This window comes from Myotis myotis, unplaced genomic scaffold (assembly GCF_014108235.1).
Source record: "Myotis myotis isolate mMyoMyo1 unplaced genomic scaffold, mMyoMyo1.p scaffold_m19_p_29, whole genome shotgun sequence".
NCBI lineage: Eukaryota > Metazoa > Chordata > Mammalia > Chiroptera > Vespertilionidae > Myotis > Myotis myotis.
The window spans coordinates 2,782,745-2,807,830 of record NW_023416334.1 but is presented as its reverse complement, the minus strand read 5'-3'; the positions used below and the strand labels follow the sequence as shown (position 1 = coordinate 2,807,830).

General features: G+C 43.6%; 1 protein-coding gene across 15 annotated transcripts in view; it reads right to left on the bottom strand.

Annotated features, from left to right (window-relative positions):
- SPECC1 (sperm antigen with calponin homology and coiled-coil domains 1) overlaps positions 1-25,086 on the bottom strand; it is a 249,111-nt gene that overhangs the window by 47,258 nt on the left and 176,767 nt on the right. For 11 of the 15 annotated variants that reach the window (XM_036296313.1, XM_036296312.1, XM_036296308.1 and 8 more), the window contains exons 8-10: positions 12,700-12,842; positions 11,393-11,493; positions 3,965-4,046 (exon numbers count right to left, since the gene is read on the bottom strand). In XM_036296313.1, the coding sequence (XP_036152206.1) occupies positions 3,965-4,046; positions 11,393-11,493; positions 12,700-12,842 (326 nt within the window). Of the gene's footprint in view, positions 1-3,964; positions 4,047-10,334; positions 10,373-11,392; positions 11,494-12,699; positions 12,843-21,945; positions 23,229-23,360; positions 23,562-25,086 lie in introns of those variants that run through there. The other 4 variants (XM_036296320.1, XM_036296321.1, XR_004965624.1 and 1 more) reach the window with 4 other exon arrangements.

Below are 25,086 nucleotides of genomic sequence, written 5' to 3'. Positions count from 1 at the left end.
CACGATCACTACTCCCGAAGGACAGGGTCTGACTGGTCATCGCACTTTTTAAAACGTGGTACCTGAGTTTGTACACTACAATTCTCCTTTTATTCCCAATACGAATAGATAACAGATATAGTTTCTGGATAAGCAATAAAAATGCAAATAGGGAAGTGATATTTTCTGGAAAGGACTGCTCCGGCAGGGATGACTATATAATTCAAAGGGACTAATGCCAAATTATCCCCTTTTAGAAATCATTCAGAATTTCAAGACGCACCAGAGCACTGGGCCTGCGCCCTTATTAAGAGCCCGTGCCACTGCACAGGTCAATGCCCACGAAGCCAGCTCTGTCCTTGAGGCCGGTACTCCGTTTTCACTGATGGGCATCGGAGAGGGGGCTGGTGGGAAGGTGCCTAAGGGACCATCAGGTCACAGGTGGCAGCAGGCAGAGCTGGGAACCAAGAACGATAATTATTTCACAGGAGAAAAAGCCTGACTTTCTAAAAAGAAGCAAAAGGAAGTCTTTTCAGGCTCCTCTCGGCTGTCACATTTGTCTGAGTCAAAACAGGTAACAAAGCAGGCTGATTCCAGCTGGCATTTCTTAATGGGCCCCAAGGCATCTGGCAGGAGAACATTCTGGGCCAGCCGTGGGCAAACTACGGCCCGCGGGCCGGATTCGGCCCGTTTGAAATGAATAAAACTATTGAAAAAAAAGACTGTACCCTTTTATGTAATGATGTTTACTTTGAATTTATATTAGTTCACACAAACACTCCATCCATGCTTTTGTTCCAGCCCTCCGGTCCAGTTTAAGAACCCATTGTGGCCATCGAGTCAAAAAGTTTGCCCACCCCTGTTCTGGGCTGTCTAGTTTGTATTTACAAAGGAAAGGGGAGCTCAGAGAATGAAGCAACCTGCTCAGTGCCACAGGCGAGCCCTCAGTCACCTCCTCGGGCACCTTAAATAGTCGTGGAAGAAAATACTATTCGTACACCTAACAGCCTCCAATTATGGGGAGTTGGAAGAGCAGGGAAAAACAGTGTTTACACCACTAAAGAAAACAACAAAAACACACATTAATCCCATTACTACAGTTTCTGATGACTCAGTGTTGTCCAGCCTGAAAGCAAGCAATTTTCACGTGTAATCCTTCTCGGATAGTAAACAGAAGCACCCAGCAGACAGTGCCAGGTGGGGCAGACAGTGTCAGGTGGGGAGCGGGGCGTTGCCAGGTGGGGAGCGGGGCGTTGCCAACGAACTAGTCACTCGGAGGCAATGGCTGCTGTGGTCTCAGCGTCAGCATTTACCTGGTCAATTAGAAGGCTTTCTCTACACAAACGGGAATTTTAAGGCTGGAAGAATGGAAAAGACACAAATATTGTGACCAAAAGCTCACCTACTACACTTGAAATGGTTAAGATAATAAATGCTATGTCATAGGTATTTACCACAGTCAAAGCCACACGTGCCTATGACGCCCAGCACTGTGCCAGCAGGCAAGCTGCTCCCGTCACACTGCTCAGCGCGTGCAGAAGGCAAGCCGGCAGGCGCCCAGTGCTCTGCTTTGACCTCCCTCCATTCCTCGGAGGGTCACTCGGTTGGCAAAGGAATAACAACCTGCTCTGTGCCTCACTCACCCCTTCTCTGTTTTTCTCACTTTGCCAACCTTGGACTACCCACTGGTCCTTGGTCACCATTTCCTTCTTCCTGGCATCATTACTATGAAGCGAAATCCTTTGTAAACCTTTATCATTTCTTTATGAAGCTGTGAATCAGAGCAATCACCAGCCTCATGACCGAAAGACCACACTGGGGGAGAAAATGAGGAAAACTCGCATCCTGGTCCTGGAGCCGTTTAAAATCAGTGTGGCCCTGTCTCCATAGGGCTGGGTCTCTCACATGTCAGTGCAGCGCACAGGCCCAGGTAACCTGAAATTCTCGGTGTCAGTATTTATCTCAGTCTAAAATCCTTAATTCCATGAACAAGAAAACAGAACTCAGAAGGGAAAAAATAAGGCAGTAAGGTAAAAGAACTTACAAAGAGTGAAACTTATCTCATAAAAACAACTATTTTCAGAATTAAATCTGTCCACGTGTGACCATGATCCAAAAGAAGTGCAGTAGGAATGCACTTTTATTCACACCATGTTACAGAAGTTCTATCTTAACTTAAGAGCAAAGGACTTCTACCTATGCGATCCGATATTTAGCTTTCTCTGCTTCCGACAGGCACTAGGAAATAGCCAGTTAGTGTTCTTGTCATTTTTGCTTCCTCACAACAGTGGCCAGGCAGACACAGAGATAAATGGCTCAGGTGTGTAGTCTGGACAACCTTCACATGCTGCTAAGGTCTCTGTCCTGCAGGTGAGCCGATGTGCAGAGACAGTGGGCCCGGTGACAAGAGCGACCGTGCTGCAGCACTAGGCCCCGGGGCCAAGTCCAATCACCCCTTGCAGCCGTCTACTGGGCAGACAGCCTTCTCTGCACTCTGGAGAGGAGGGAGCACCGCACAGAGGTGGCATAACATGGCCACAGCCAGGCTGCAGGTGGCAGTGCCGGGCTCAAACCCAGCAGTCCCACTCCTGGGTCCCCTGTACCTGAGTGCCCCGTAACCGAGTGCCCCGTAACTGTGCCCCATAACTGACTGCCCCGTAACCGTGCCCCATAACTGAGTGCCACATAACCGTGCCCCATAACCATGTGCCCTGTAACTGCCCCATAACTGAGTGCCCCATAACTGAGTGCCCCGTAACTGTGTGCCCCGTAACCGAGTGTCCCGTAACCGTGTGCCCTTAACTGTGCCCCGTGACCGTGTGCCCTGTAACCAAGTCCCCGTAACCGTGTGCCCCGTAACCGAGTGCCCTGTAACCGTGTGCCCCGTAACCATGTGCCCCGTAACCGAGTGCCCCGTAACCATGTTAACCGTGTGCCCTGTAACTGAGTGCCCGTAACCGAGTGCCCTGTAACCGTGTGCCCCGTAACCGAGTGCCCGTAACCGAGTGCCCTGTAACCGTGTGCCCCGTAACCGAGTGCCCGTAACGTGTGTCCTGTAATGGTGCCCGTAACCGTGTGTCCCGTAACTGAGTGCCCCGTAACTGAGTGCCCTGTTAAAGTGTGCCGTAACCGAGTGCCCTGTAACCGTGTGCCCTGCTAAACCGGAGTGCCCGTAACCGTGTGCCCCGTAACCGAGTGCCCGTAACCGTGTGTCCGTAACTGAATGCCCTGTAACCGTGTGCCCCGTAACCGAGTGCCCTTGTACCGTGTGCCCCGTAACCGTGTGCCCCTTAACCGGTGCCTGTACCGTGTGCCCCGTAACGTGTGCCCGATAACACTGAGTGCCCTGTAACCGTTGCCCCATAACCGAGTGCCCGTAACCGTGTGCCCCGTAACCGTGTGCCCCGTAACTGAGTGCCCTGTAACGTGTGCCCCGTAACTGAGTCCCCTGTAACCGTGTGCCCCGTAACTGAGTCCCCTGTAACTGTGTGCCCCGTAACTCTGCGTGGCTTTCAGCGGGGGAGGCATAGCAGGAGTGAACATGTGACACTGAGGACTACAGCTACAACCAGCACTTCCTTGTCAAGATGTGACTTTCAATAATACGTGGATGAGGATTATTCTCAAAGACAAAAATATCTCAAAAATCATATTTTAGAAATTATGGAAGCAATAGACTGTCAGAATCAGATCTAAGTTTTTTCTTAAAATACTTTATTTTCCTGAGATTCAGTATATAACAAACACACACACACACACACACACACACACACACACACACACAGCTCCCCCAGCCGGACGCTGCCCCGGAGCCATGACAGGGAGAAGGGCACTGTGCAGGAAGCAGGTTCTCACCCTTCATCACACCCCCTGAGAGCTTGAAATTGTCTGGAATAAACGCCACGGACTATTTTTCTAAGCTCGGTTCATGCTAAGAAAAGTGAACCCCACAAAAAAGTAAGTGATCACGTTGAAGACGATTTACCTGAGAGGGGCAGGTCGGGAAGGTCCAAGCGCGGGGCCACTCCTTTGCTGGCTGGGCGAACGCCGCTGTAGGTTGAGTGCCTCTACAAAACCAAAGGGCACAGCAGCACAGGTGAACTTGTGACATCAGGACCAGCTCAGGCCAGGTGTGCACACATGTACGTACACGGGTTCTCAAGCTCATCCGAATCACCAGGAGGAGCTTTTACAACAACGTATTGGTGTGAAAAGATAATAAACGCACTTGGCATGATCCTCAAAAGGTCCAGAGCAGACACAGAGCTAAAAGGAAGTCTGCCTTCCCTGTTCCTCTCCCTGGGGGGTAATCATTATTTTATTTTTTTAAAAAGTTTTTATTGATTTTAGAGAGAGGAAAGGAGATGGAGTGAGAGAAATATCAATGATGAGAATCACTGATTGGCTGCCTCCTGTACAACCCACACTAGGGATCGAGCCTGCAACCCAGGCACGTGCCCTAACCGGGAATCCAACTGTGACTTCTTGATTCATGGGTCAATGCTCAAACACTGAGCCACACTGACTAGGCAGGTGTAATCATTATTAATCAGCTTTGTGAATATCTTCCTGGAATATTCTATGCATATTCAAGGATATGTGTAAAAACACTGTTTCTTAATGGCCAACAGATATATGAAAAGATGCTCAACATCACTAATTATCAGGGAAATACAAATCAAAACTATAATGAGATATCATCTCACACCTGTTAGCATGGTCATTATAAAACAATAACAAAAGAACAGAAAATAACAAGTGTTGGCAAAATGTGGAAAAACTATAACCCTCTGTAGGTGGGTAAGTAAAATGGTGCAGCCACAATGGAAAAGAATAGGGAAGTTCCTAAAATCATTAAAAACAGACCTACCAGCCCCGTGGGGCGTTCAGTTGGTTGGCGCATTGTCCTGTACACCAAAAAGATTGCAGGGGCAATTCCTGGTCAGGACACTACCTAGGTTGCAGGTTCGATCCCCGATTGATGTTTCTCTCTCACATCAATGTTTCTCTCTTTCTCTTCCTCTCTCTAGAAAAAAATCAATAAACATATCCTTGGGTGAGGATTTAAAAAGAACAGAACTGCCATATGACCCAGCAATCTCACTTCTGGATATATATCCAAAATTACTGAAAATAGGATCTTGAAGAGACACCTGCACGGCAGGTTCCTGGCAGCATTATTCACACTAGCCAAGAGGTGAAAACAACCTGAATGTCCACCAACAGGTGAATGGATTAAAAATGTGGCGTTTACCCAGTTTCATTAAGGAGGTACTATATGAATCGACTGTTTCAATTTAAAACAAACTATTTCAATTACCATAACATAATTGTTAAACACCACGATTTGCTCATAATTCTGCAATTGGAGCAGGGGTGGCAGGAACGGCTCTTCTTGGCTACATGTGCTTCTGACAAGGGCAGTTCAGCAAGGACTTGACCCCCAGGACCCCCGGGCAGTGGCTGCGAGGGCGTGGCGCAGGGCATCCCGCTTTTTCTCTGTGGCCTCTTCCTCCACGGCCTCTCTCCACGCACGAGGCTACCCTCTCGGGTACACCTGACTTTTTTGCTATCCAAGAGGGTAAAAGCGGGTACTGCAAAGCTTTCTGAGGCTTCTGTCCATAAGCTACACAAAATCACTCTGCTCCATTCTGCCGACCAAAGCAAGTCAAAGAGCTAGACTAAATTCAAGGGGAGGAGACAGCCTCCCCGGCATAGGAGCAACCACTAGCTCAGCCAAGTTTTCTGACAATCTGCCACTCAGCTTTTCGCTTTTGTTTCCAATAAAAGTACGGTGGGGGGAAGAAAATGTGGTATCTACATACCATGAAATGTTTTCAGTCTTAAAGCAGGAAATCCTGCCCCTGGTACACCGTGAAGGAACCTGGGAACCGTACCTGCTACGCGGACAAGGATGCAGCGGTGCAGGTGTGCCCTAACGCTGACCCTAGATCTTGACAGAAACGACAGTCCTAGGCAAGCACTCAGGAAAAGAGGCACCCTGGGAACCCTTCCCGGAAGCTCAGTGCAGACTAGGGCCTTCTCCTCCCGCCCTCCCGGTAATTCCTTTCTGCCTCACTAGCTAGAGTGATTCCTGATATTCGACAATTAATCGAGATACACTCTTTATACAGAAAAAGCCTAAGAGCAGGGGTCCTCAAACTACGGCCCGCGGGCCACATGCACATACAAATACTGTATTTGTTCCCGTGTTGTTTTTTTACTTCAAAATAAGATATGTGCAGTGTGCATAGGAATTTGCTCATAGTTTTTTTTAAACTATAGTCCGGCCCTCCAGTCTGAGGGACAGTGAACTGGCCCCCTGTTTACAAAGTTTGAGGACCCCTGCCTAAGTGGGCAAAAATCTGTAAAAGAATTTCACTAATAAGTTTAATACAAATTAAGCTAAATGCCCATCAATAGAGGTGTGTTTAAATAAATAGGTGCATATAATGTAGCCTTAAAAATGAATTATTTTGCCCTAACCGGTTTGGCTCAGTGGACAGAGAGTCGGCCTGCAGACTCAAGGGTCACGGGTTCGATTCCAGTCAAGGGCATGTACCGTGGTTGCGGGCACATCCCCAGTAGGGAGTGTGTAGGAGGCAGCTGATCGATGTTTCTCTCTCATGGATGTTTCTAACTCTCTATCCCTCTCCCTTTCTCTTTGTAAAAAATCAATAAAATATATTTTTAAAAAATGTTAAAAAAATGAATTATTTTCCCAAATACTGAAACTTTAAAGATGTCTTTGAGAGTCCTTCATTCATTAAACAAATATTTCTTGAGCTTCTTCTATATAACTATGTGCTAGCCAGTGTTCTAGATGAGAGATATACTAGCAAGCAAACTAGATAAAAAATCTCTGCCCTTAAGGATTATATTCCAATGGCAAAGTGAAATGAGCCAGTATCTGAATAATGTGTAGTGTATTCCAATTTACAAAACTTTCTCTACACACACACACACACACACACACACACACACTTTTATGCTAAAAAAAATCTAGAAGGGTATATAATAAGCCATAAATGGTGGTTATTTCTGGGTCTAAGGTAAAGGGAGATATTTCACTTTTCCCTTTACTACTACTACTACTATTTTAATCCTCACCAGAAGATTTTTTTCATCAATTTTTTTTTTTTAGAGAATGGAAGGGAGGGAGGAGAAACAGAGAGAGAAAGAAATCTCGATGCCGGCTGGTTTGGCTCAGTGGATAGAACATCGGCCTTCGGAATGAAGGGTCCTGGGTTCGATTCCACTCAAGTGCACATGCCTGGGTTGCAGGCTCGATCCCTAGTAGGAGGTGTGCAGGAGGCAGCTGATCAATGATTCTCTCTCATCATTGATGTTTCTATCTCTCTCTTTCCTTTCCTCTATGAAATCAATAAAAAAATATTTTTAAAAAATGAAACATCAACCTCAGAGACACATCGATTGGTTTCCTCCTGAATGCACCGCAACTGAGGTACATGCCCTTGAACAGGAATCAAACCAGTGACCCTTCGGACTACAGCGCAAGGCTCTAACCATGGAACCAAACTGGCCATTGCAGCCTGGCTGGCATGGCTCAGTGTTTGAGTGTCGACCTATGTCACCGTTTCATTCCCAATCAGGGCACATGCCTGGGCTGTGGGCTTGATCCCCGGTAGGGGACATGCAGGAGGCAGCTGATCAACGATTCAATAGATTTGATGATTATCAAAATATAAATAATTGTTTTATTGGTTTTATATATAAGGTGGTGGAATATATCTTAAAGGGCAAAAAGTAAAAAACAAAACAAAAAAAAACCTTAAAAGATCCTAAACAATATGCACAGCTACTAAGGACACCAGGAAAGGGTACCTGTTAATGACAGCATCGATCTTAGTGCAGGAAAAGCAGAGTGCTGCATGTTATTTATCACATCACAAGCCCTGGTCTTAAAGAGGAAGGAACACTTCCAAGCTTCTTTAATGAGACCAGCATTATCCTCATTCCAAAACCAGATAAAGACACTACAAACAAAGAATTACAGGCCAATATCCCTGATGAACACAGATGCTAAAATCCTCAACAAAATATTAGCAAATCAGATCCAGCAATATATTGAAAAGATCATACACCTTGACCAACTGGGATTTATTCCAGGGATACAAGGCTGGTACAATATTCAATAAACAATGCAAATCAACAAGTGCGATACATCACATAAACTAATTGAAAGTCAAAAATCACATGATCATAACAAGTAGATGCAGAAAAAGCATTCAAAAAAATCCAACACCCATTTTTGATAAAAACTCTCAGCAAAATGGGAATAGAGGGAGCATATCTCAACATGATAAAGGCCTATATGACAAACCTACAGCCAACATCATACTCAGTGGGCAAAAACTAAAACTATTTCTCCTAAGAACAGGAACAAGACAGGGATGTCTGCTTCCACCACTCTTATTCAACATAGTACTGGAAGTCCCAGCCACAGCGATCAGGCAAGAAGAAGAAATAAAAGGCATCCAAATTGGAAAGGAGGAAGTAAAACTCTCATTATTCGCAGATGACATGATATTTATATAAAAAATCCTAAAGACTCTACCAAAAACCACTAGAGTTAATAAAGGAATTCAGCAATGAAGCAGAATATAAAATCAACATCCACAAATAGGTGTCTTTTTTATACAACGATAATGAATTCTCAGAAAGAGAAACTTAAAAAAAATAAAATCCCATTTACCATGCCACAAAAAAGTAAGATACTTAGAAATAAACTTAACCAAGGAGGTAAAAGACTTGTAGTTGGAAAACTACAGGATGTTGAAAATAGAGATAGAAGAAGATATAAACAAGTGAAAGAGTATTCCATGTTCATGGACTGGTATAATTAACATCATTAAAATGTCCATAATACCCAAGGCAATCTACAGATTCAATGCAATCCCTATTAAAATACCAACAGCATATTTCACAGTGCTAGAACAAATACTCCAAAAACTTATATGGAATCAAAAAAAGACCCAGAATAGCTGCAGTAATTTTGAAGAAGAAGAAAAACAAAGATGAAGGAATCACAATGCCAGATTTCAAATTATACTACAAAGCCACTTTACTCAAAACAGGCTGGTACTGGCACAAGAATAGGCATATAGATGAATGGAACAGAACAGAGACCCCAATTAATATTTGACAAAGGAGGCAAGAGCATACAGTGGAGTCAATACAGTCTCTTCAGTAAATGGTTTTGAGAAAATTGGACAGATACAAGTCAAAAAAAAAAAAAAAGAAAAAGAAACTAGAGCAGCAACACACACAAGAATAAACTCAAAATGGATAAAAGATTTGAATGTAAATTAGGGAACCATAAAAATCCCAGAAGAAACCATAGGCAGCAAAATCTCAGGCACCTCTCACAGAAATATGTTTACAGATACATCTCCTAGGGCAAAGGAAACTAGGGATAAACAAACAAATGGGACTACATCAAAATAAGAAGCTTCTGCACAGCAAAAGAAACCATCAAAATGAAAAGGGCCCTACCCAGTTTGGCTCAGTGGATAGAGCATCGGCCTGCAGACTGAAGGGTCCCAGGTTCGATTCCGGTCAAGGGCATGTACCTTGGTTGTGGGCACATCCCCGGTGGAGGGTGTGCAGGAGGCAGCTGATCGATGTTTCTCTCTCATCGATGTTTCTAACTCTCTATCCCTCTTCCTTCCTCTCTGTAAAAAAAAAAAAAAAAAGAAAAGAAAAGGGAGCCCACCGAATGGGAGGAAATATTTGGCAATGATGCATCTGATAAAGGGTTAATATCCAAAATATATAAGGAACTCATACAACTTAACAAAAGGAATAACAAACAATCCAATTGAAAAATGGGCAAAGGACCTAAATAGACACTTCTCCAAAGAGGACATACAGATGGCCAAGAGACATGAAAAAATGGTAAAAGTCACTGATCATCAGCGAGATGCAAACTAAAATAACAATGAGGTATCACCTCACGCCTGTCAGAATGGCTACCATCAACAAATCAACAAATGACAAGTGCTGGTGAGGATGTGGAGAAAAGGGAACCCTAGTGCCCTGCTGGTGGGAATGCAGACCTGTGCAGCCACTGTGGAAAACAGTATGGAGTTTCCTCAAAAATTAAAGATGGAACTGCCATTTGACCCAGTGATCCCACTTCTGTGACTATATCCTAAGAAACCCGAAAAACCAATCAGAAAGAATGTATGCACCCCTATGTTCATAGCAGCACAATTTATAATAACTAAGATCTGGAAACTGCCCAAGTGCCCATCAGTAGATGAGTGGATAAAAGCTGTGGTACATTTACACCATGGAATACTATGCAGCTGTAAAAAAGAAGAATCTCTTACCCTTTGAGACAGCATGGAGGGACCTGGAGAGTATCATGCTAAGTGAAATAAGTCAGTCAGAGAAAGACAAGTATCACATGATCTCATTCATATGCAGAATCTAAGTAACAAAATAAACTGATTAACAGAGTGGATCGGAGACAGGGAAGCATGGAACAGAGTGCGGAATCTCAGAGGGAAGGCGGGGGGAGGGTGGATGGTGGGAGGTAATCAACTAAAGACCTTGTATGCACATATGCATGGCCCATGGACACAGACAATAGGGTGCTGAAGGCCTGGGGTGGGGTGGGCCAGAGGGGGTCAGGGGTCAATGGGGGGAAATGGGGGACATATGTAATACTTTCAACAATAATTATTTTTTAAAAAGTGTTTTTATAAACAAACAAACAAACACATATAAAAGAAAAACCCCGGTCTTAGAAAATGCCAAGAAGCTTTGGTCTGAATCCATCAGAAAACAGCACAGATGGTAGGTTGCATATAGTGAGCTCCTACGAATTTATAAATTGTAAACATTCCTTCTGAGGGTATTTTAGAAAAAACAATTCTTTGAGAAAAACATCTAGTTCAATGTTCATTTCTAGTAAAAATTACAATCTTCATTTAATTGAAAACTTCAAGTGTCATCTTACGGCGAAAAAAAAGTTACCAAAATTGTATGAAGTTTATAGTGTCTCTCTTGGACCTTTATTAGGCATTAAAAGTGTAAATTTTAATTAAAATTAAACTAGTATTGCCCGCCCGGCATAGCTCAGTGGTTGAGCATCAACCTATGAACCAGAAGATCATGGTTCGATTCTAGGTTGGGCACATGCCCAGGTTGCGGGCTTGATCCCCAGTGTGGGTGTGCAGGAGGCAGACGATAAATGATTCTCTCTCCCTCTTCCTTCCTCTCTGAAATCCAAAAAAAAAAAAATATTAAAAAAAAGAAAGTTAAACTATTACTACTTTAGGTTTATTAAAAATGTTTAACCTGCCTCAAAAAATAAACCAATTGGTTTTTACTCCCTTTTGTTGGCTGACACAGACCACCACCTACACGCAATCCTCTTCTATACCTGCATTGGAGAAACAGCGGCCGCTGGGGCCGTCCTCACTGGTATTCCGCTCAAGGGGCTTCTGGGGGGCTTATGGACAGAAACATTCTGTCCAGCTCCACCTGCAAGAGATGGGAATATTTATATGTCGGCGAGTTCAAAATCAAAAATAATAGTTCCTGATTTGTTACTTTTTTGGTGATTAAAAATGTATGCCATGCTGTTTATAGAGTATTCTGTCTACTCTTTTCTCCTTTTTCCTGTGGACGAGTGTTGAAGTGGAGAGTGAGGGCAGCAATGAACTAAGTGGTGTTGGTCTTAGACACAGGACACATGAGGACCCAATGCAATAAGGAACAGGAAAATTCTTGCATAAACCACCTTTAATTCATTTCCCATCTTCATAGACTGAGTGAGTCACTGGGATTTCCTATCTTTCAACATCTGTAGTCTAATCTTAATCTAACTTGGCTGCAAACTATTTTAACAGAAATAACTAGGAACATCCTACGATCAGCTATTACTCCAGTCTCCCAATATCATAAGCATATTTCTTGAGTCAAGTGAAGAAATACGTTGTTATTTTTATATGTATAGAGTATAGATATACATTTTTTCTTATATGTGGATAACAGTGGATAAAGGTGACATTTCCAGAAAGAGGTGGGCTGTACAAAATCAGGAATGACAGATCGCACGGGGGTCGCACGTAAGACAAGACCAGGTGCAGAAAAGTCCAAATGCGTGTTGCAGGATGAGGCGGGCCAGGGCACCAACCAGCGCACCGACCCCCAGGAGGCAATGCCTCACTTAGGAGGTGAAGGCTCTGGCTGACCGCAGACCACAGAAGGCAAATAAAACAGCAGTGGCCTGGTTTTTATGGACAGAGCGGAAAAGGAAGGTGAGGAGGCAGGAGCAGGCAAGGAGGTGGGGAGGGAGACTGCCCATGGCCAGCTCACGGCAGCTGCAGCATGTCTTTCCTGTACAGAGGCTTCCTTTGGAACGATCTAGAACAGTGGTTCACAACCTTCGGGCCCTTTAAATACAGTTCCTCATGTTGTGACCCAACCATAAACTTATTTTCGTTGCTACTTCATAACTGTAATGTTGCTACTGTTATGAATCGTAATGTAAATATCTGAGATGCAGGATGGTCTTAGGCGACCCCTGTGAAAGGGTCGTTCGACCGCCCAAGGGTTGAGAACCGCTCATCTAGAAGAACCCTTGTGGTTGCACCAATTTGGGGTCAGTGCGGAGTAGAGACAGGTTTGGTATTTGGGGCCTTGGTCTGAATTGAGTTTTGCTTATAAAACAAAACGATTAAATACCTGGGTGTCCCAAGTCAAAGGACTTGATAAGGGACTTCACGGTGGTCGCGGGCTCCAAAGGCGCTGCGGAGGCTCTGCTGGCAAAGATGCCGGGCCAGCGGCCGGGGGCATCAGCCTGGGGCTCCGACTCTGCACGCACAGGTCTGCACGGCAAAGAGCAAGTCAGTCGCAAAGGTGGAGGGTGTGCGTGGGGAAAGACGCGGAAGGGAACAGAACGGATGTGGAGGAGATACACGGATCTGGAAGGAGAGCCCACATTTGAAATCATGTTCTGCACTATTTGTGTCTTTGGAAATAAGGTAGGTGCTGCTCTCAATTTTTATCAGCGATGTTTTCTTGGGAATGGCCAGAAATAGTATTTTAAGATGTAGAAATAAAAAAAAAAAGTGAGTCTATTCTGTAAAAAAAAATACACAAATATTATTCATCATAAATAGTTTACTGTCCATGGTGACAACAGTAAATTGGCTTGTCCGTGTGTCCCAGACCCCACCTGGACCACAAAGGTTGGGAAGGTGACACCTCAGGACTCCCTGCAACTAGGATTTCAGATGTGATTTAGGGTCCACTAGTCGGCAAGATGTGGCCTGGCCTGGAGTGGACGGCGCTGGGGAAGAGGGACGGGGTCCTCGGGCTGAGGCAGGCTGCAGCAGAGCGGAGCCGCCTGCAGGCAGGCTCCCCACGCTCAGGGCTCCCCTTCACAGTGAGGTAGCAGAGCCCTGGTCGCTCCGTCCTGCGCTGTGACTTTGGGGAGTTGCCCCTGGAAGCTCCGCTAGAATCTGTCTTCAGCCTCCCAACAATCCTGCAGCCATTTAATACCTTCCTGCTTGACCAGCCAGACAATGACCTATTACAGCAGAATCCTGACTCCTACACCATTTGCCCTCCAGGAGCCAGACGGGAACGGTATTCTAGAACAAGTAACACTGCGATTCTGCACAAGGCGAAGCTTCTATTCCCATCCAAGCTTTCCTGGCAAGTTTTGAATGTGGTTTCTGAATTCAAGCACAGACTCATCGAAGTCTTTTAGAGATAGCTCATCGGATTCAACCCTCTCACGCACGGCTTCCTCAACCAGCGCACGGCTTCCTCACCCAGCGGATGTTAGCATGTCATTTAATCTCCCTGGGAACAACCTCCCAATCTCCTACTTCCTAAACTACTGCTCTTTTTATTATATCAAATTGTTTGCAAGATGATGACTAATTTATGAGAATGGCTCAAAAAGAATATTTCTAGGAGTATATTGTAATAAGGTCAGTGGAAGTTTAAAATATCTACTTGCTGATATTTTTTTTAAATGAATCTAGCTACTCATAAGCTTCTGCAATTGAATTTACTTGTCCTTAATTCTCAAAGCTTTCCCTTGCAGATCTGCAATCAATGTGAACAGAATGAATTTAAGTGAAACAGAACTTAAAACACTTACATCACACTGCTCTACACCTTCCTCTCCATGGCCCCTTCTTTTGGGTGGAAAAAAAAATCAGTAAACTTATGACATCTTTGGAAGAAAAGAGTAGGCATTTCAGAAACTGGCAGAGGGTTGGGTTTAATTTTTTTTATGGAATGGGCTTGGTTTCTTATTTTATTTTCCCCATTGTGTTACACAGTATAAAATTAGGTGGTGTATGTACAGAAAGAGAGTACCATCAGGTTAGTTATGATCAGAAAAAATATCTCTTATCTCTGATCCAGACATTCTCAGGCAGGTGAGAAACAAAGCGGGCCACCCTCTTACCCATCCATTTAAATAACCTGCCAACTCATTATGGTTTTAATTTGCATCTCTCTGATGATTAGTGACATTGAGAGTCTTTTCATGTCTCTTGGCCATCAGTATGTCCTCTTTGGAGAAGTGTCTATTTAGGTCCTTTGTCCATTTTTAAATGATATCACCTCACATCTGTCAGAATCAACAAACAAGTGCTGACAAGGATGTGGAGAAAAGGGAACCCTCATGCACTGCTGGTGGGAATGCAGTTTGGTGCATCCACTATGGAAAACTGTATGGAGTTTCCTAAAAAACTTAAAATGGAACTGTCTTATGGCATAGCAATTCCACTTCTGGGTAAATATCTGAAGAAAATAAAAAACAATTCAAAAGAATGTGACCCCTATGTTCATTGCATCATTATTTTTTTAAAATATGTTTTTATTGATTTCAGAGAGGGAGGGAGAAGGATAGAAACATCAATGATGAGACAGAATCATTGACTAGCTGCCTTCTGTACGCCCCCTACTGGGGAAGGAGCCTGCAGCCTGGGCATGTGCCCTTGACTGGACTCAAACCTGGGTCCCTTTAGTCTGAAGGCCAACGCTCTATCCACTGAGCCAAACCAGTTAGGGCTGCAGCATTATTTACAATAGCCAAGCTATGGAGGCAACTCAAGTGCCCATCAATACATGAGCTGTGGTACATATTTACCAAAGAATATTACTCGGCATAAAAAAGAATGAAATCTTACCAGTTGTGACAGCATGGATGGGCCTACAGGATATTATGCTAAGTGAAATAAGCCAGTCAGAGAAAGACAAATACCATATAACTTCACTTATATGTGGAATCTAATGAACAAAATAAAGGAACAAACAAAACAGAAACAATACAGAAACAAACATAAATAGATACAGAAAACAGACTAATGGTTGCCAGAGGGGAGGAGGGTTGGGAGACTGGGTTAACAAGGTGAAGGGATTGAGAAGTACAGATTAGTGGGTATAAAATATGGGGTTGTAAATTACAGCATAGGAAATATAGTCAACAACATTGTAATAATTATGTATGGTGCCAATTGGGTACTGGAAATATCAGGGGACCACTTTATAAAGTATATGATTGTCTAACCACTGTACTGTACACCTGAAACCAATACAAAATAAAATTGAATGTAAACTGCAATTGAAAAAATTTTTTTAATTAAAAATACTTGCTACCAAAAGGCCTTGTAGAAACTTAGGGCACTCCTCCTAAAAGGAAGATCATTTAAAAAATATATTTTCATTTCATTCCTTGATAATAAGGACAAAATAAAAACCCTATATCTACTGAAGTATTCCCTTCAATTATCCAAGTTTCTCTGCGATTCAAAACATCAAATGATAAGTCAGAAAACTCGTTCAGACTCTATTAGAAAAGTGCAAGACTTCAAGAACAGTTCCCAGTCCCTGTGCCTTCAGATAGCCAACGACCCAATCAGTCCACAGGCTAGAACAATAAGCATCAGTATGAGAAAACTTTGCAGGTTAAGTGGATTAGAGAAGCTACTGGTCTAAATACTAACCGTGTTATATAACAGTGATGTGTGTGTGTGTGCACGTGTGTGCATGTGTGTGCGTGCGCGCAGACTTACAAAGCCTGAATTGAAGAATAGTTATTAGTATTTTAATCATAAACAGGCTTGAAATTCATTACAACAGTCTGCCTTAGAATTATTTGGGATCAACCAGTAACAACACCATTAATAGATGAAGTAGATTTGACCCCTGATCATGGGTTTGAATTGCACAGGTCCAGTTAGACATGGATTGCCTACACTAATAAAAGAGAAAGATGCAAATTAACCATCACTCCATCACTCCGCTACACCCACCAGCCAATCAGGAGCAAGTATGCAAATTAACCCAGCTAAGATGGCAGCGGCCACGGAGCTGGAGCGAGCAGGAGGCTTGGGTTGCCCCCAGCAATGGAGGAAGCCAAGCTTCCTGCCTGCCCTGGCCTGCCCTGGGCTCTGCTCAAGGCTACAAAGTTTCAATTATAGAAGATAAATAAATCCCAGATACCTGCTTCCAGCCCACTGGCCTCTGCTCAAGGAGGTGCTGGAAAAAAAAAAAAAAAGAAGAAAAAATGGAGGCTGGGAGCTTGGGTCGCCAGGGGGCATGGCCAGCCTGAAAATGGCCCTCAGTCCCTCACCCAGGCTGGCCACACCCTCATGGGGTGAGGGTCCCCACTGGGGGGTTTGGCCAGCCTGCAAACAGTCCTCAGCCCCTCACCCAGGCTGGCCAGGCACCCCAGAGGGACCCCCACCCTGATCCAGGACACCCTTCAGGGCATGGCCAGCCGGCCCCCACCTGTGCACCAGGCCTCTATCCTATATAATAAAAGGGTAATATGCAAATTGACCCTAACAGCAGAACGACTGGGAATGACTGGTCACTATGACACACACTGACCACCGGGGGCAGATGCTCAATGCAGGAGCTGCCCCCTGGTGGTCAGTGCACTCCCACAGGGGGAGCTCTGCTCAACCACAAGCCAGGCTGACGGCTACCAGCACAGTAGTGGTGGCGGGAGCCTCTCCTGCCTCCTCAGCAGTGCTAAGGATGTCCGATTGCAGCTTAGGCCTGCTCCCTGCTGGCAAGTGGACATCCCCCGAGGGCTGCCGGGCTGCCAGAGGGATGTCTGACTGCCAGCTTAGATGTCTTAAACCAGCAGGTGGACATCCCTTGAGGGGTCCCCGACTGTGAGAGGGCACAGGCCGGGCTGAGGGACCCCCCCGAGTGCACAAATTTTTGTGCACCAGGCCTCTAGTTTTCAATAAATACAGAGAAAAGTATGTATAGAGAAAAATATGTTTTCTCCTTATGATTTTAATTTTTTCTCTAGCTTTACTTTATTGTTAGAATACAGTATATAATACCTATACATACAAAAGATGTGTTAATCAACTGTTCATGTTATTGGTAAGGCTTCCAGTCAACAGTAGGCTATGTGTAGTTAAGTTTTAAGGGAGTCAAAATTCGCAGATTCTCAACTTTGCCCTAATACCAGTGTTGTTCAAGGGTTAACCGTATTACATTCCCACTGTTCCAAGGAAGAATGAGAACTCTATATTGGATAAAAGATATTAAGAAACATTTAAACATAGAGACAGGTGGGTGTATTACAGCAAATACATTAAATGAGAAGTTGCAAGGTACCACTATTTGAGTAAACATTTGTTCAAGGCTAGCTGATGACTCCTAAGACAGATGTTAGGTTTTAAGGTCAACCCAAAACACCAAATACAGCTTAGGTGTTTTGTAAATACAGCTGAATAGAAATATACCATCTTTCAATTAGCCTAATGCATTCGTTTTTTACAGCAGTTAGCTTCTTTCTTCAGATGCATCTCAGTTGAAATGGCTACCCTTGCTTAGGGACTATGTTTAAAACAACAATGAGGAGGCGGGTTTCCATCCACCACCAGCAGGTGAACTATGACAATAATGAATAATTTCTACAAGAAAATACATATATGACATAACTCCAAAGTAAGTATCATGTCTTAAAAACATTATCTAATTGAATTTCCCACAAAACTCCGATATTTTTTTAAGATATACTTTTATTGAGTTCAGAGAGGAAGGGAGAGGGAGAGAGAGATAGAAACATCAATGATGAGAGAGAATCATTGATCAGCTGCCTTCTGCATGCCCCTCACTGGGGATTGAGCTGGCAACACGGGCATGTGCCCTCACTGGGAATCAAAACAGTGACCTCCTGGTTCATAGGTTGATGCTCAACCACTGACTCACACCAACCAGGCAAAACTCTGATATTTTAGAAGAAAAATTTGACAAGGATAAAACGGCTTCTCATGGTGAAACTGGAATGCAAATCTGGCTGTGTGGCCATGTCTTTCTCAAATTTTTGATAATGCATGGAAGTCCTGAGAGGCATACAAGGTTTCTAAAAAGAATTTTGATGGTATTTCTTGTTTAAATTTGTTTAACGTAGCCCTGGCCAGGCAGCTCAGTTGATTAAAGCGTCATCCAGATATGCCAAGGTTGTGGGTCTGATCCCTGGTCAGGGCACAAGACCCAAATGAATGCATCAATAAGTGGAACAACAAATTGATGTTTCTCTCTCTCCCTTCCTCTGTCTCACTAAAATCAAGCAATAAATAAAAATTAAAGATAAAGAGGGTGTATCTTCCTCACTTAAAAAACATAAATTTATTTAACATATAGTTAAGAAAAATACTACCAATATTTATTTTGTTGCTCTTATTTTTATGCAGTAATATGCTCTTAGGAAGTGGCAATCCATACCTGAGAATGACAGACAGCTGTAGATGAGGTCATCTATGCAGGAACACAGGGCAGGAGATGTATTCCCCATGCACCATGTCATCTCACTGACTGCTGGTCTACCTTATATATCTTCCATTATAATTTAAATATATACATACATACATACATATATATATATGTGTGTGTGTGTGTGTGTGTGTGTGTGTACATATATATATATGTATATATGCAATTATGTCTGTATCTTTCATTTTTAAAAATGTTACCTAATCTCTAATTCATTGCTCTCCTTGTTTGGTTATAGAACAGTCTATAAATGTTGGTTTACTACAGCACTTCTTCCTCATAAAGGACACCACTTTGTGTTATCTATTTTGATCCAAGAACACATGAGCTCTTATAAGTAATTACTTTTAAAGTATTCAAAGGTTAATTATGTTTGGGAAATGTCACATTGCCCCACTGCTACCTTCACAACTGGAGCTGAATGTCATGTCAATCACATGTCCACACAGGTCCTTCCCGCAGTGCGGGCCTTTCCGGGGTTACAGACTGACATCCCTCCCAGCTTCCCAACTAGACACTTCGCCACCTGATGTTCTGCTGCTTCTATGTCCTGCCTTCGTGCCTTTGCTCACTCTATGCCTGTGCCCGAAGTGCAATTTTCTCAAAATGTTTCTTATTGTTATGCACTAAACAAATCTAAAAGACGTTTGTAGCTCTAGAGTGAAAACAAATTAATAAGTATTCGGTCTCTCAGGTGTCAAACAATGTCTTGATTTTCACTTTTGAATTTCAATATAAGTATACATATGACAATAAAAACAAACAGGGTAAGATGATAATCTACTAGTAAACACATGCATCTTAATCTCCAACCCCAACAATAAGAACCCAAGAAATATATCATAAAAATCCTTCATCAGTATTGGATACTACGGAAAAATATCTACTCCCCCTAGGCTTTGAAGAATTTCTGCTACGTAGAGAATAAGGTGGAAAATATGGAAAGAAAATACTAAGGGTTTACTAGTATCTCCAATTCCCTTTCAAAGAAAATAAAGATATGGGTAAACCCTGCTCATGTCCCCTATACCAGGGGCCAGGGCTGGGCGCAGCATGGATGCCCAGACAGCATGCAGAGCATTCTTCCTGCAAAGGATCAGTGACGTTCAGATATGACTGTCCTCGGAGACCAGGGCTGGTTGATTCCAGGCACAAAGGGCAAAGCAGAAAGGGCAGATGGGGAGGAAAGCCACAGCACATGTCCTAAAACAACAGCAGGCCAAGTAAGACGAGACTGAGAAAGCTGGCTCCCACCTTCTTTTGTCACCAAACAGAAGACACTGGACACGAGCGAATGTCCACCCGTGTGCACCTGTTCCTCTGTGTTTGTCTAAGCTCCTGGGTCTCTGACATATAACACAAACTTACCCAGTTTAAGGCAGAAGAAGCTCCTTTAAAGGAGTCAGACACAATGCCCAGGCAAAAATAAATGAAGAGAATAACTGAACAGAAGAGATATTCATACATTTACGACAGGAAACAGAATTAGACACTTGATAGCACCTGCCTCAAGAACACAGTGAAATTCCAGGAAATAATAAACTGAAAGGAAAGAATTTAAAAATGATATCAGCAATTTAATAATTGCATTATAATATTTTAAAGTAGAACCAACTCAAGAGAAAAAGAAATGGACATATTGGAAAAATCTCTCTGAATATATATGACATGAACAATGTGAGGTGGCATTTCAGTCAGTGGGCAAAGGACAACTGCTGCACGCCTGGCTGTCATGTGGAAGGAAAAGACCTCCACCTCGCACCACTCAGCAAGCAAAGAAAGATAAAATGTGTGTGTGTAGAAAATAGGAGAGGAAAATGTAATAGTCTATCTGTACATGGTTAGGGTGGGGGAAATCTTACCCAGAAACAAAGTCCAGTAAAGAAAAGCAGTAATGGAAAATACCGACAAACTATTACATAACAATATAAAATTTTCCATGAAAAAATAAAGCCAAAATACCCAAACTGCAAGGGGATAAACACCTCGACCCTCCACCCCCCCACCCCCGCCAATAAAACAATCAGCGTAAGTGTTAAACTAGCAATTCTCAAAAGAGAAATACAAATGGCTGCTATATGAACACATGCTCAGAGAAAGGTGAACTGAAGTACTAGAGAGAGAGCGCTTTTTGCTCACCCATTGGCAAGAATCAAGATGAGAACTACCTGCCGCTGGGGCTGTGTGTAAACAGGCACTGGCATCAGGAGTAACGTGTCCCCAGTCTCAGGTAAGCTATCTGGCGCCGTCTATTGATATGAAAGGTGTGCGCATTCTCTAAAGCAGCAGTCACACTTTCAGGAACCCATCCTATCACAATAAAACACAAGTCTAGAAGGCTACGTGAATAAGGATGGTTACAGCATTATTTGAAAAGAAAAAAACCTGAAAATATAACCCTGATGTTCATCAGTATGACAGTATTTGAATATTCTAGGGCACATCCAACGCCTGGGATTCCATGCAGTTATGTCAACCTGAAAGGATGCCCACAATACATGTGCTAAGTGAACCATGAACGTCCACAGTAATGTACAGATACAATCCCATTTTTGTAAAAAATATATCAATTAACCATATGTGTGTGTGTGTGTGTGTGTGTGTGTGTGTATGTATATTCACGTGAGTAAAGTGGGAGGTAAAGAAAAATATGTACTGTGAACACTGATTACCTTAGAGGGTGGTACTAGAGGGCAAGAAAGATTAACATTTTTCTTTCTACATCTCCATTTTGTTACCAGCATACCTAAATATTACTTCATAAGTAAGAAGAAATCCAATACATTAAAGCACCAAAAGATCTGTTTTTAAATTTCAACAAAAATAAAACAAATCTAGACTTCAAATTTTATGTGATATATTTTCCAATAGTTTTGCTTTAAAAAATAATTTATGTAAAATCAGTATTTTGCTCCTTGCTCTCTTGTTTTAATAATAAAATCATGTAATAATGACATTCATATTTAAAATGAGCCTCCTGACTATAATTTGTATTGGAAGTCCAGCTTGCTACCTCAAATTCTAGCTATCTGACGTGGCTTTAAAGTTCTGAAACTATGTGCACTAGAAAAGTGAGAACAAATGACTTTAAAGGCCCTGCAGAAATGTGGCCAGTGATTTTTTAAAAAAATCAGGCAACAGACTCTTCTAAATAATCACATTTATTTAGCATTTCATAAACGCTTACATATAAAAATATCCAGCAGACCCAGGAGTAGACAGAGCAAGACATGGGGTGCAAACACAGCTGGGCACTTGAAGTTGAGGTTGAACGTGTCTTACTGTTCAATGTGAAAATACTCGGCAAATGGATTTTATCTCATTCTAAGAATCCTCAATCTGAGGTAAAGCTCCCAATAGACACATTTCTATCCAGCAGGTCTCCAGTGTGACACCCACAACATCCTCCCGAGTTAGTATCCTGTTCCTGGTTTTCCTTGGATCAGATGAAACTCCTGTCTTCTCCTGTGGATAAGGTAGCTGCTAACGACCCAACGCATCTGGACTGTACACGAGTTCCTCACATGAGAACTGCAGGTAGGATTTGCTGAACTGGTACAGATCTTCACAAATGTATGTACTTCCAAAAGTTTAAAATCACACTTTGAACTCTATGCTTCTGGATTTTAAAAGTCTTTAAGTTTCCAGAGTAAGTTTTATTCATGAGGCTTTGGTTGTGGTTGTTTCCAATTAGATTCCAATAAGCATTGTCACCGAAATAAGCTACTGGCTTACCTACGCCGTTTATTATCAACCAAACACCTACTACTGTTGAGCCCAGCAGGGAATATTGGAAATCAAACCGGAACTTGTGGGTGGCTTGTTTCAGATGCAGCAACAAAGTCAGACCCAGCCTGTGCCTGTGCCGGCTGAGCAAGCCTTGCTATAAGGAAAGGACTAACTTCAGAGTGAGATGCCACATAGATGGCTTCCTCTTGCCTTAAAGAGTGTTAATCCCAAGATTATCAGGCACCATATTCAAAAGGAAGCATAGAGATAAACTCCCCAGGGCGCACACGCCTGGTTCCTCGCGTTCACCGGCGCCCTGCACTGGCTAGGCCACTGCTCCCTGAACACTAGCTGTGCATCCAAATGCTTTTCACAACAGACTCGTACTTTGGTCTGTGTGTGTGTGTTTTCAGAATTTCATTTTATGCTCCAAGTAAAAGCCTGCTGAATCTTCTGAGAAAAAGAGAAAAAAAGAGGGAAGAATCATCTTTGTGTAATGAGTTGACTCCAAAAAAGTAGAAAAAAAGGTTAAGAGACTTGACTGCAATGCTTGTGTGTGAGAACAGTGGGTGCTACGAGGAGACAGCGTGCTCTACAAAGAGGTAATTTCTCCTCTACATGACTCCCCCTTTCAAAGAGCACTGGCTGTAGGTTCCCATCATGGCAGGGGCTGGGTCTTTCTTCCATCAATGCTCTGCTAGCTGACAGAGACCATGGCGCTGTGGAAATAGAAATGGGAGGGGAAAGGCTGGTAAAGGAGCTGCTTAATGCCACATGACCTCAGTCTACAAATGTAAGTACCACAGCTGACGCTGTCCCCCAGGAGAGCTAACACCCAGAGCAGGACTGACCTGCTTGAGTTCCTGGTTCCAATACTCTTGGAAGTCAGGAGGCGTCAGACAGGGAAAATGCTAAAGACTTCACAATGCCACATGAGGCTCCTCTGCTAGCTCTTCACCCACAGACAGCTGTGCTGGGGAGGCGGAGGCGCCCAGGAAATAAAAGTCAGGCTCTCTGAAAGTCACAGTGACTCTGCTTCCCTCTACTGTCCGCTAGTCACGGCCGAAGAAGAAAAAGAGAAAAAGGTTTATTTTATTATTACAGCATAAAAATCCTAAAGGCCTCGGGGAAGCTCCTGTCCACACATTCCAAAACAAATCTGTAAAGATGGGGGCTGGGGAGCAGGGAAGCAGACAGCTGTTTAGAATTCCTGGCTGTGCATCTAATGCCATAAACGTAAATTTAAGCTATGAAAAAATAAGTAGTCCAAGAGGGAAAGAATTCAGCTTGCCGGGGCACCAGAGGACCAGTTTCTGCACTGACCGAATAAAATGCCGGAGGCTCCTGGCAATCAAAAGTACTAATGTGAGGCCTCAGAAACTGCTCAGGAATCTCCCTGGGAACTGGCCCCCGGCCCCCAGAGCCAGGGATGCTGCATCAAAGCATCTGCAGCAAGAGAGCTGGAGAGATAACTAAGTGACATGAATCTATAGCCCCCTTTCAGAGACAACCACGGAGTCCTGGGCGAGCAGCTGACGCATTGCAGCTGTAACAACAACACAAGGGCGGCACAGGCACACGGCTGACATCAGGGCAGAACACGTGCGCACACGCAGAGTTAAAAGCCAATCCCAGAGAGTCTGGTGGTGATACGCAGCCATGCTGCTCGCGGAGAGGTGACAACACGAGAACAAGTGGTACGAGCTAAGTGGTGCACACACATTTTGAATCGCAGACAGGCTGTTTTAGAAACGGACACAGTTAATTAGGCACAGATGTGTAGTGTTTTCCATGACCTCTTTTTGAGACATCTGCCATGGGTGCTTATTGGTGTCTTATGATACACAGTGAAAACCGAGGAAGTCACCCTAAGACCAATGGTCTTTGCTGAGGGACCCCTGGGCCTTCCCCCGCTGCTGTTGAGGGCCGTGTCATGTGCTGCCATCGACAATGACTTTCTGTAGAAACACTGCATGTGGCCCATCAAGTCCTTAAGTCGCACTGCATGCATGTTCTCTGTCTGCCAGGCCCCAGGACTCAACGTTTCAGGGAAAAGGTTCGATGTTTTAATTTCAAGGAAAGTTTTCACTTCAGTGTCTTTCTCTTAATGGTTCAAAATGGAAAGAAGCCAGAGTTGAAAAGTTATTTATTATCTTTCCTCCATTAATTTGTACATGTCCAACAAAGCACATCACTTGCAGATCCATGAAAACTATCCTGGCTTTTCCAATTTCTGGAAGAGAAAGACGAGGTCCACAGCCCAGCTGGACTATGGAAGTGCCACCGTGGCAAGGAGGGTCCAAGGACTGCACGGGAAGGAAGTGCTGCGGGCACCTGACTCTCAGCTGACCCATACTCTCAGGAACAGCAGAGCCTACGGGGCCTTAAAAGCAACCTGCTGTTATCTCCTCGCTTAAGAGAGGAAGGAGCTGGGTCTGGGAAGGAAACCTTGCCAGTTCGTGGCAAAGAGGAGGCTCGAACCTCATTTTCCCGTACACCTTAGCATCAGTTATTCTGACTCTAAAAAATACCTTTGAAAACCCAATAGGACTGATGATGATCACTAATGAGCTAAGT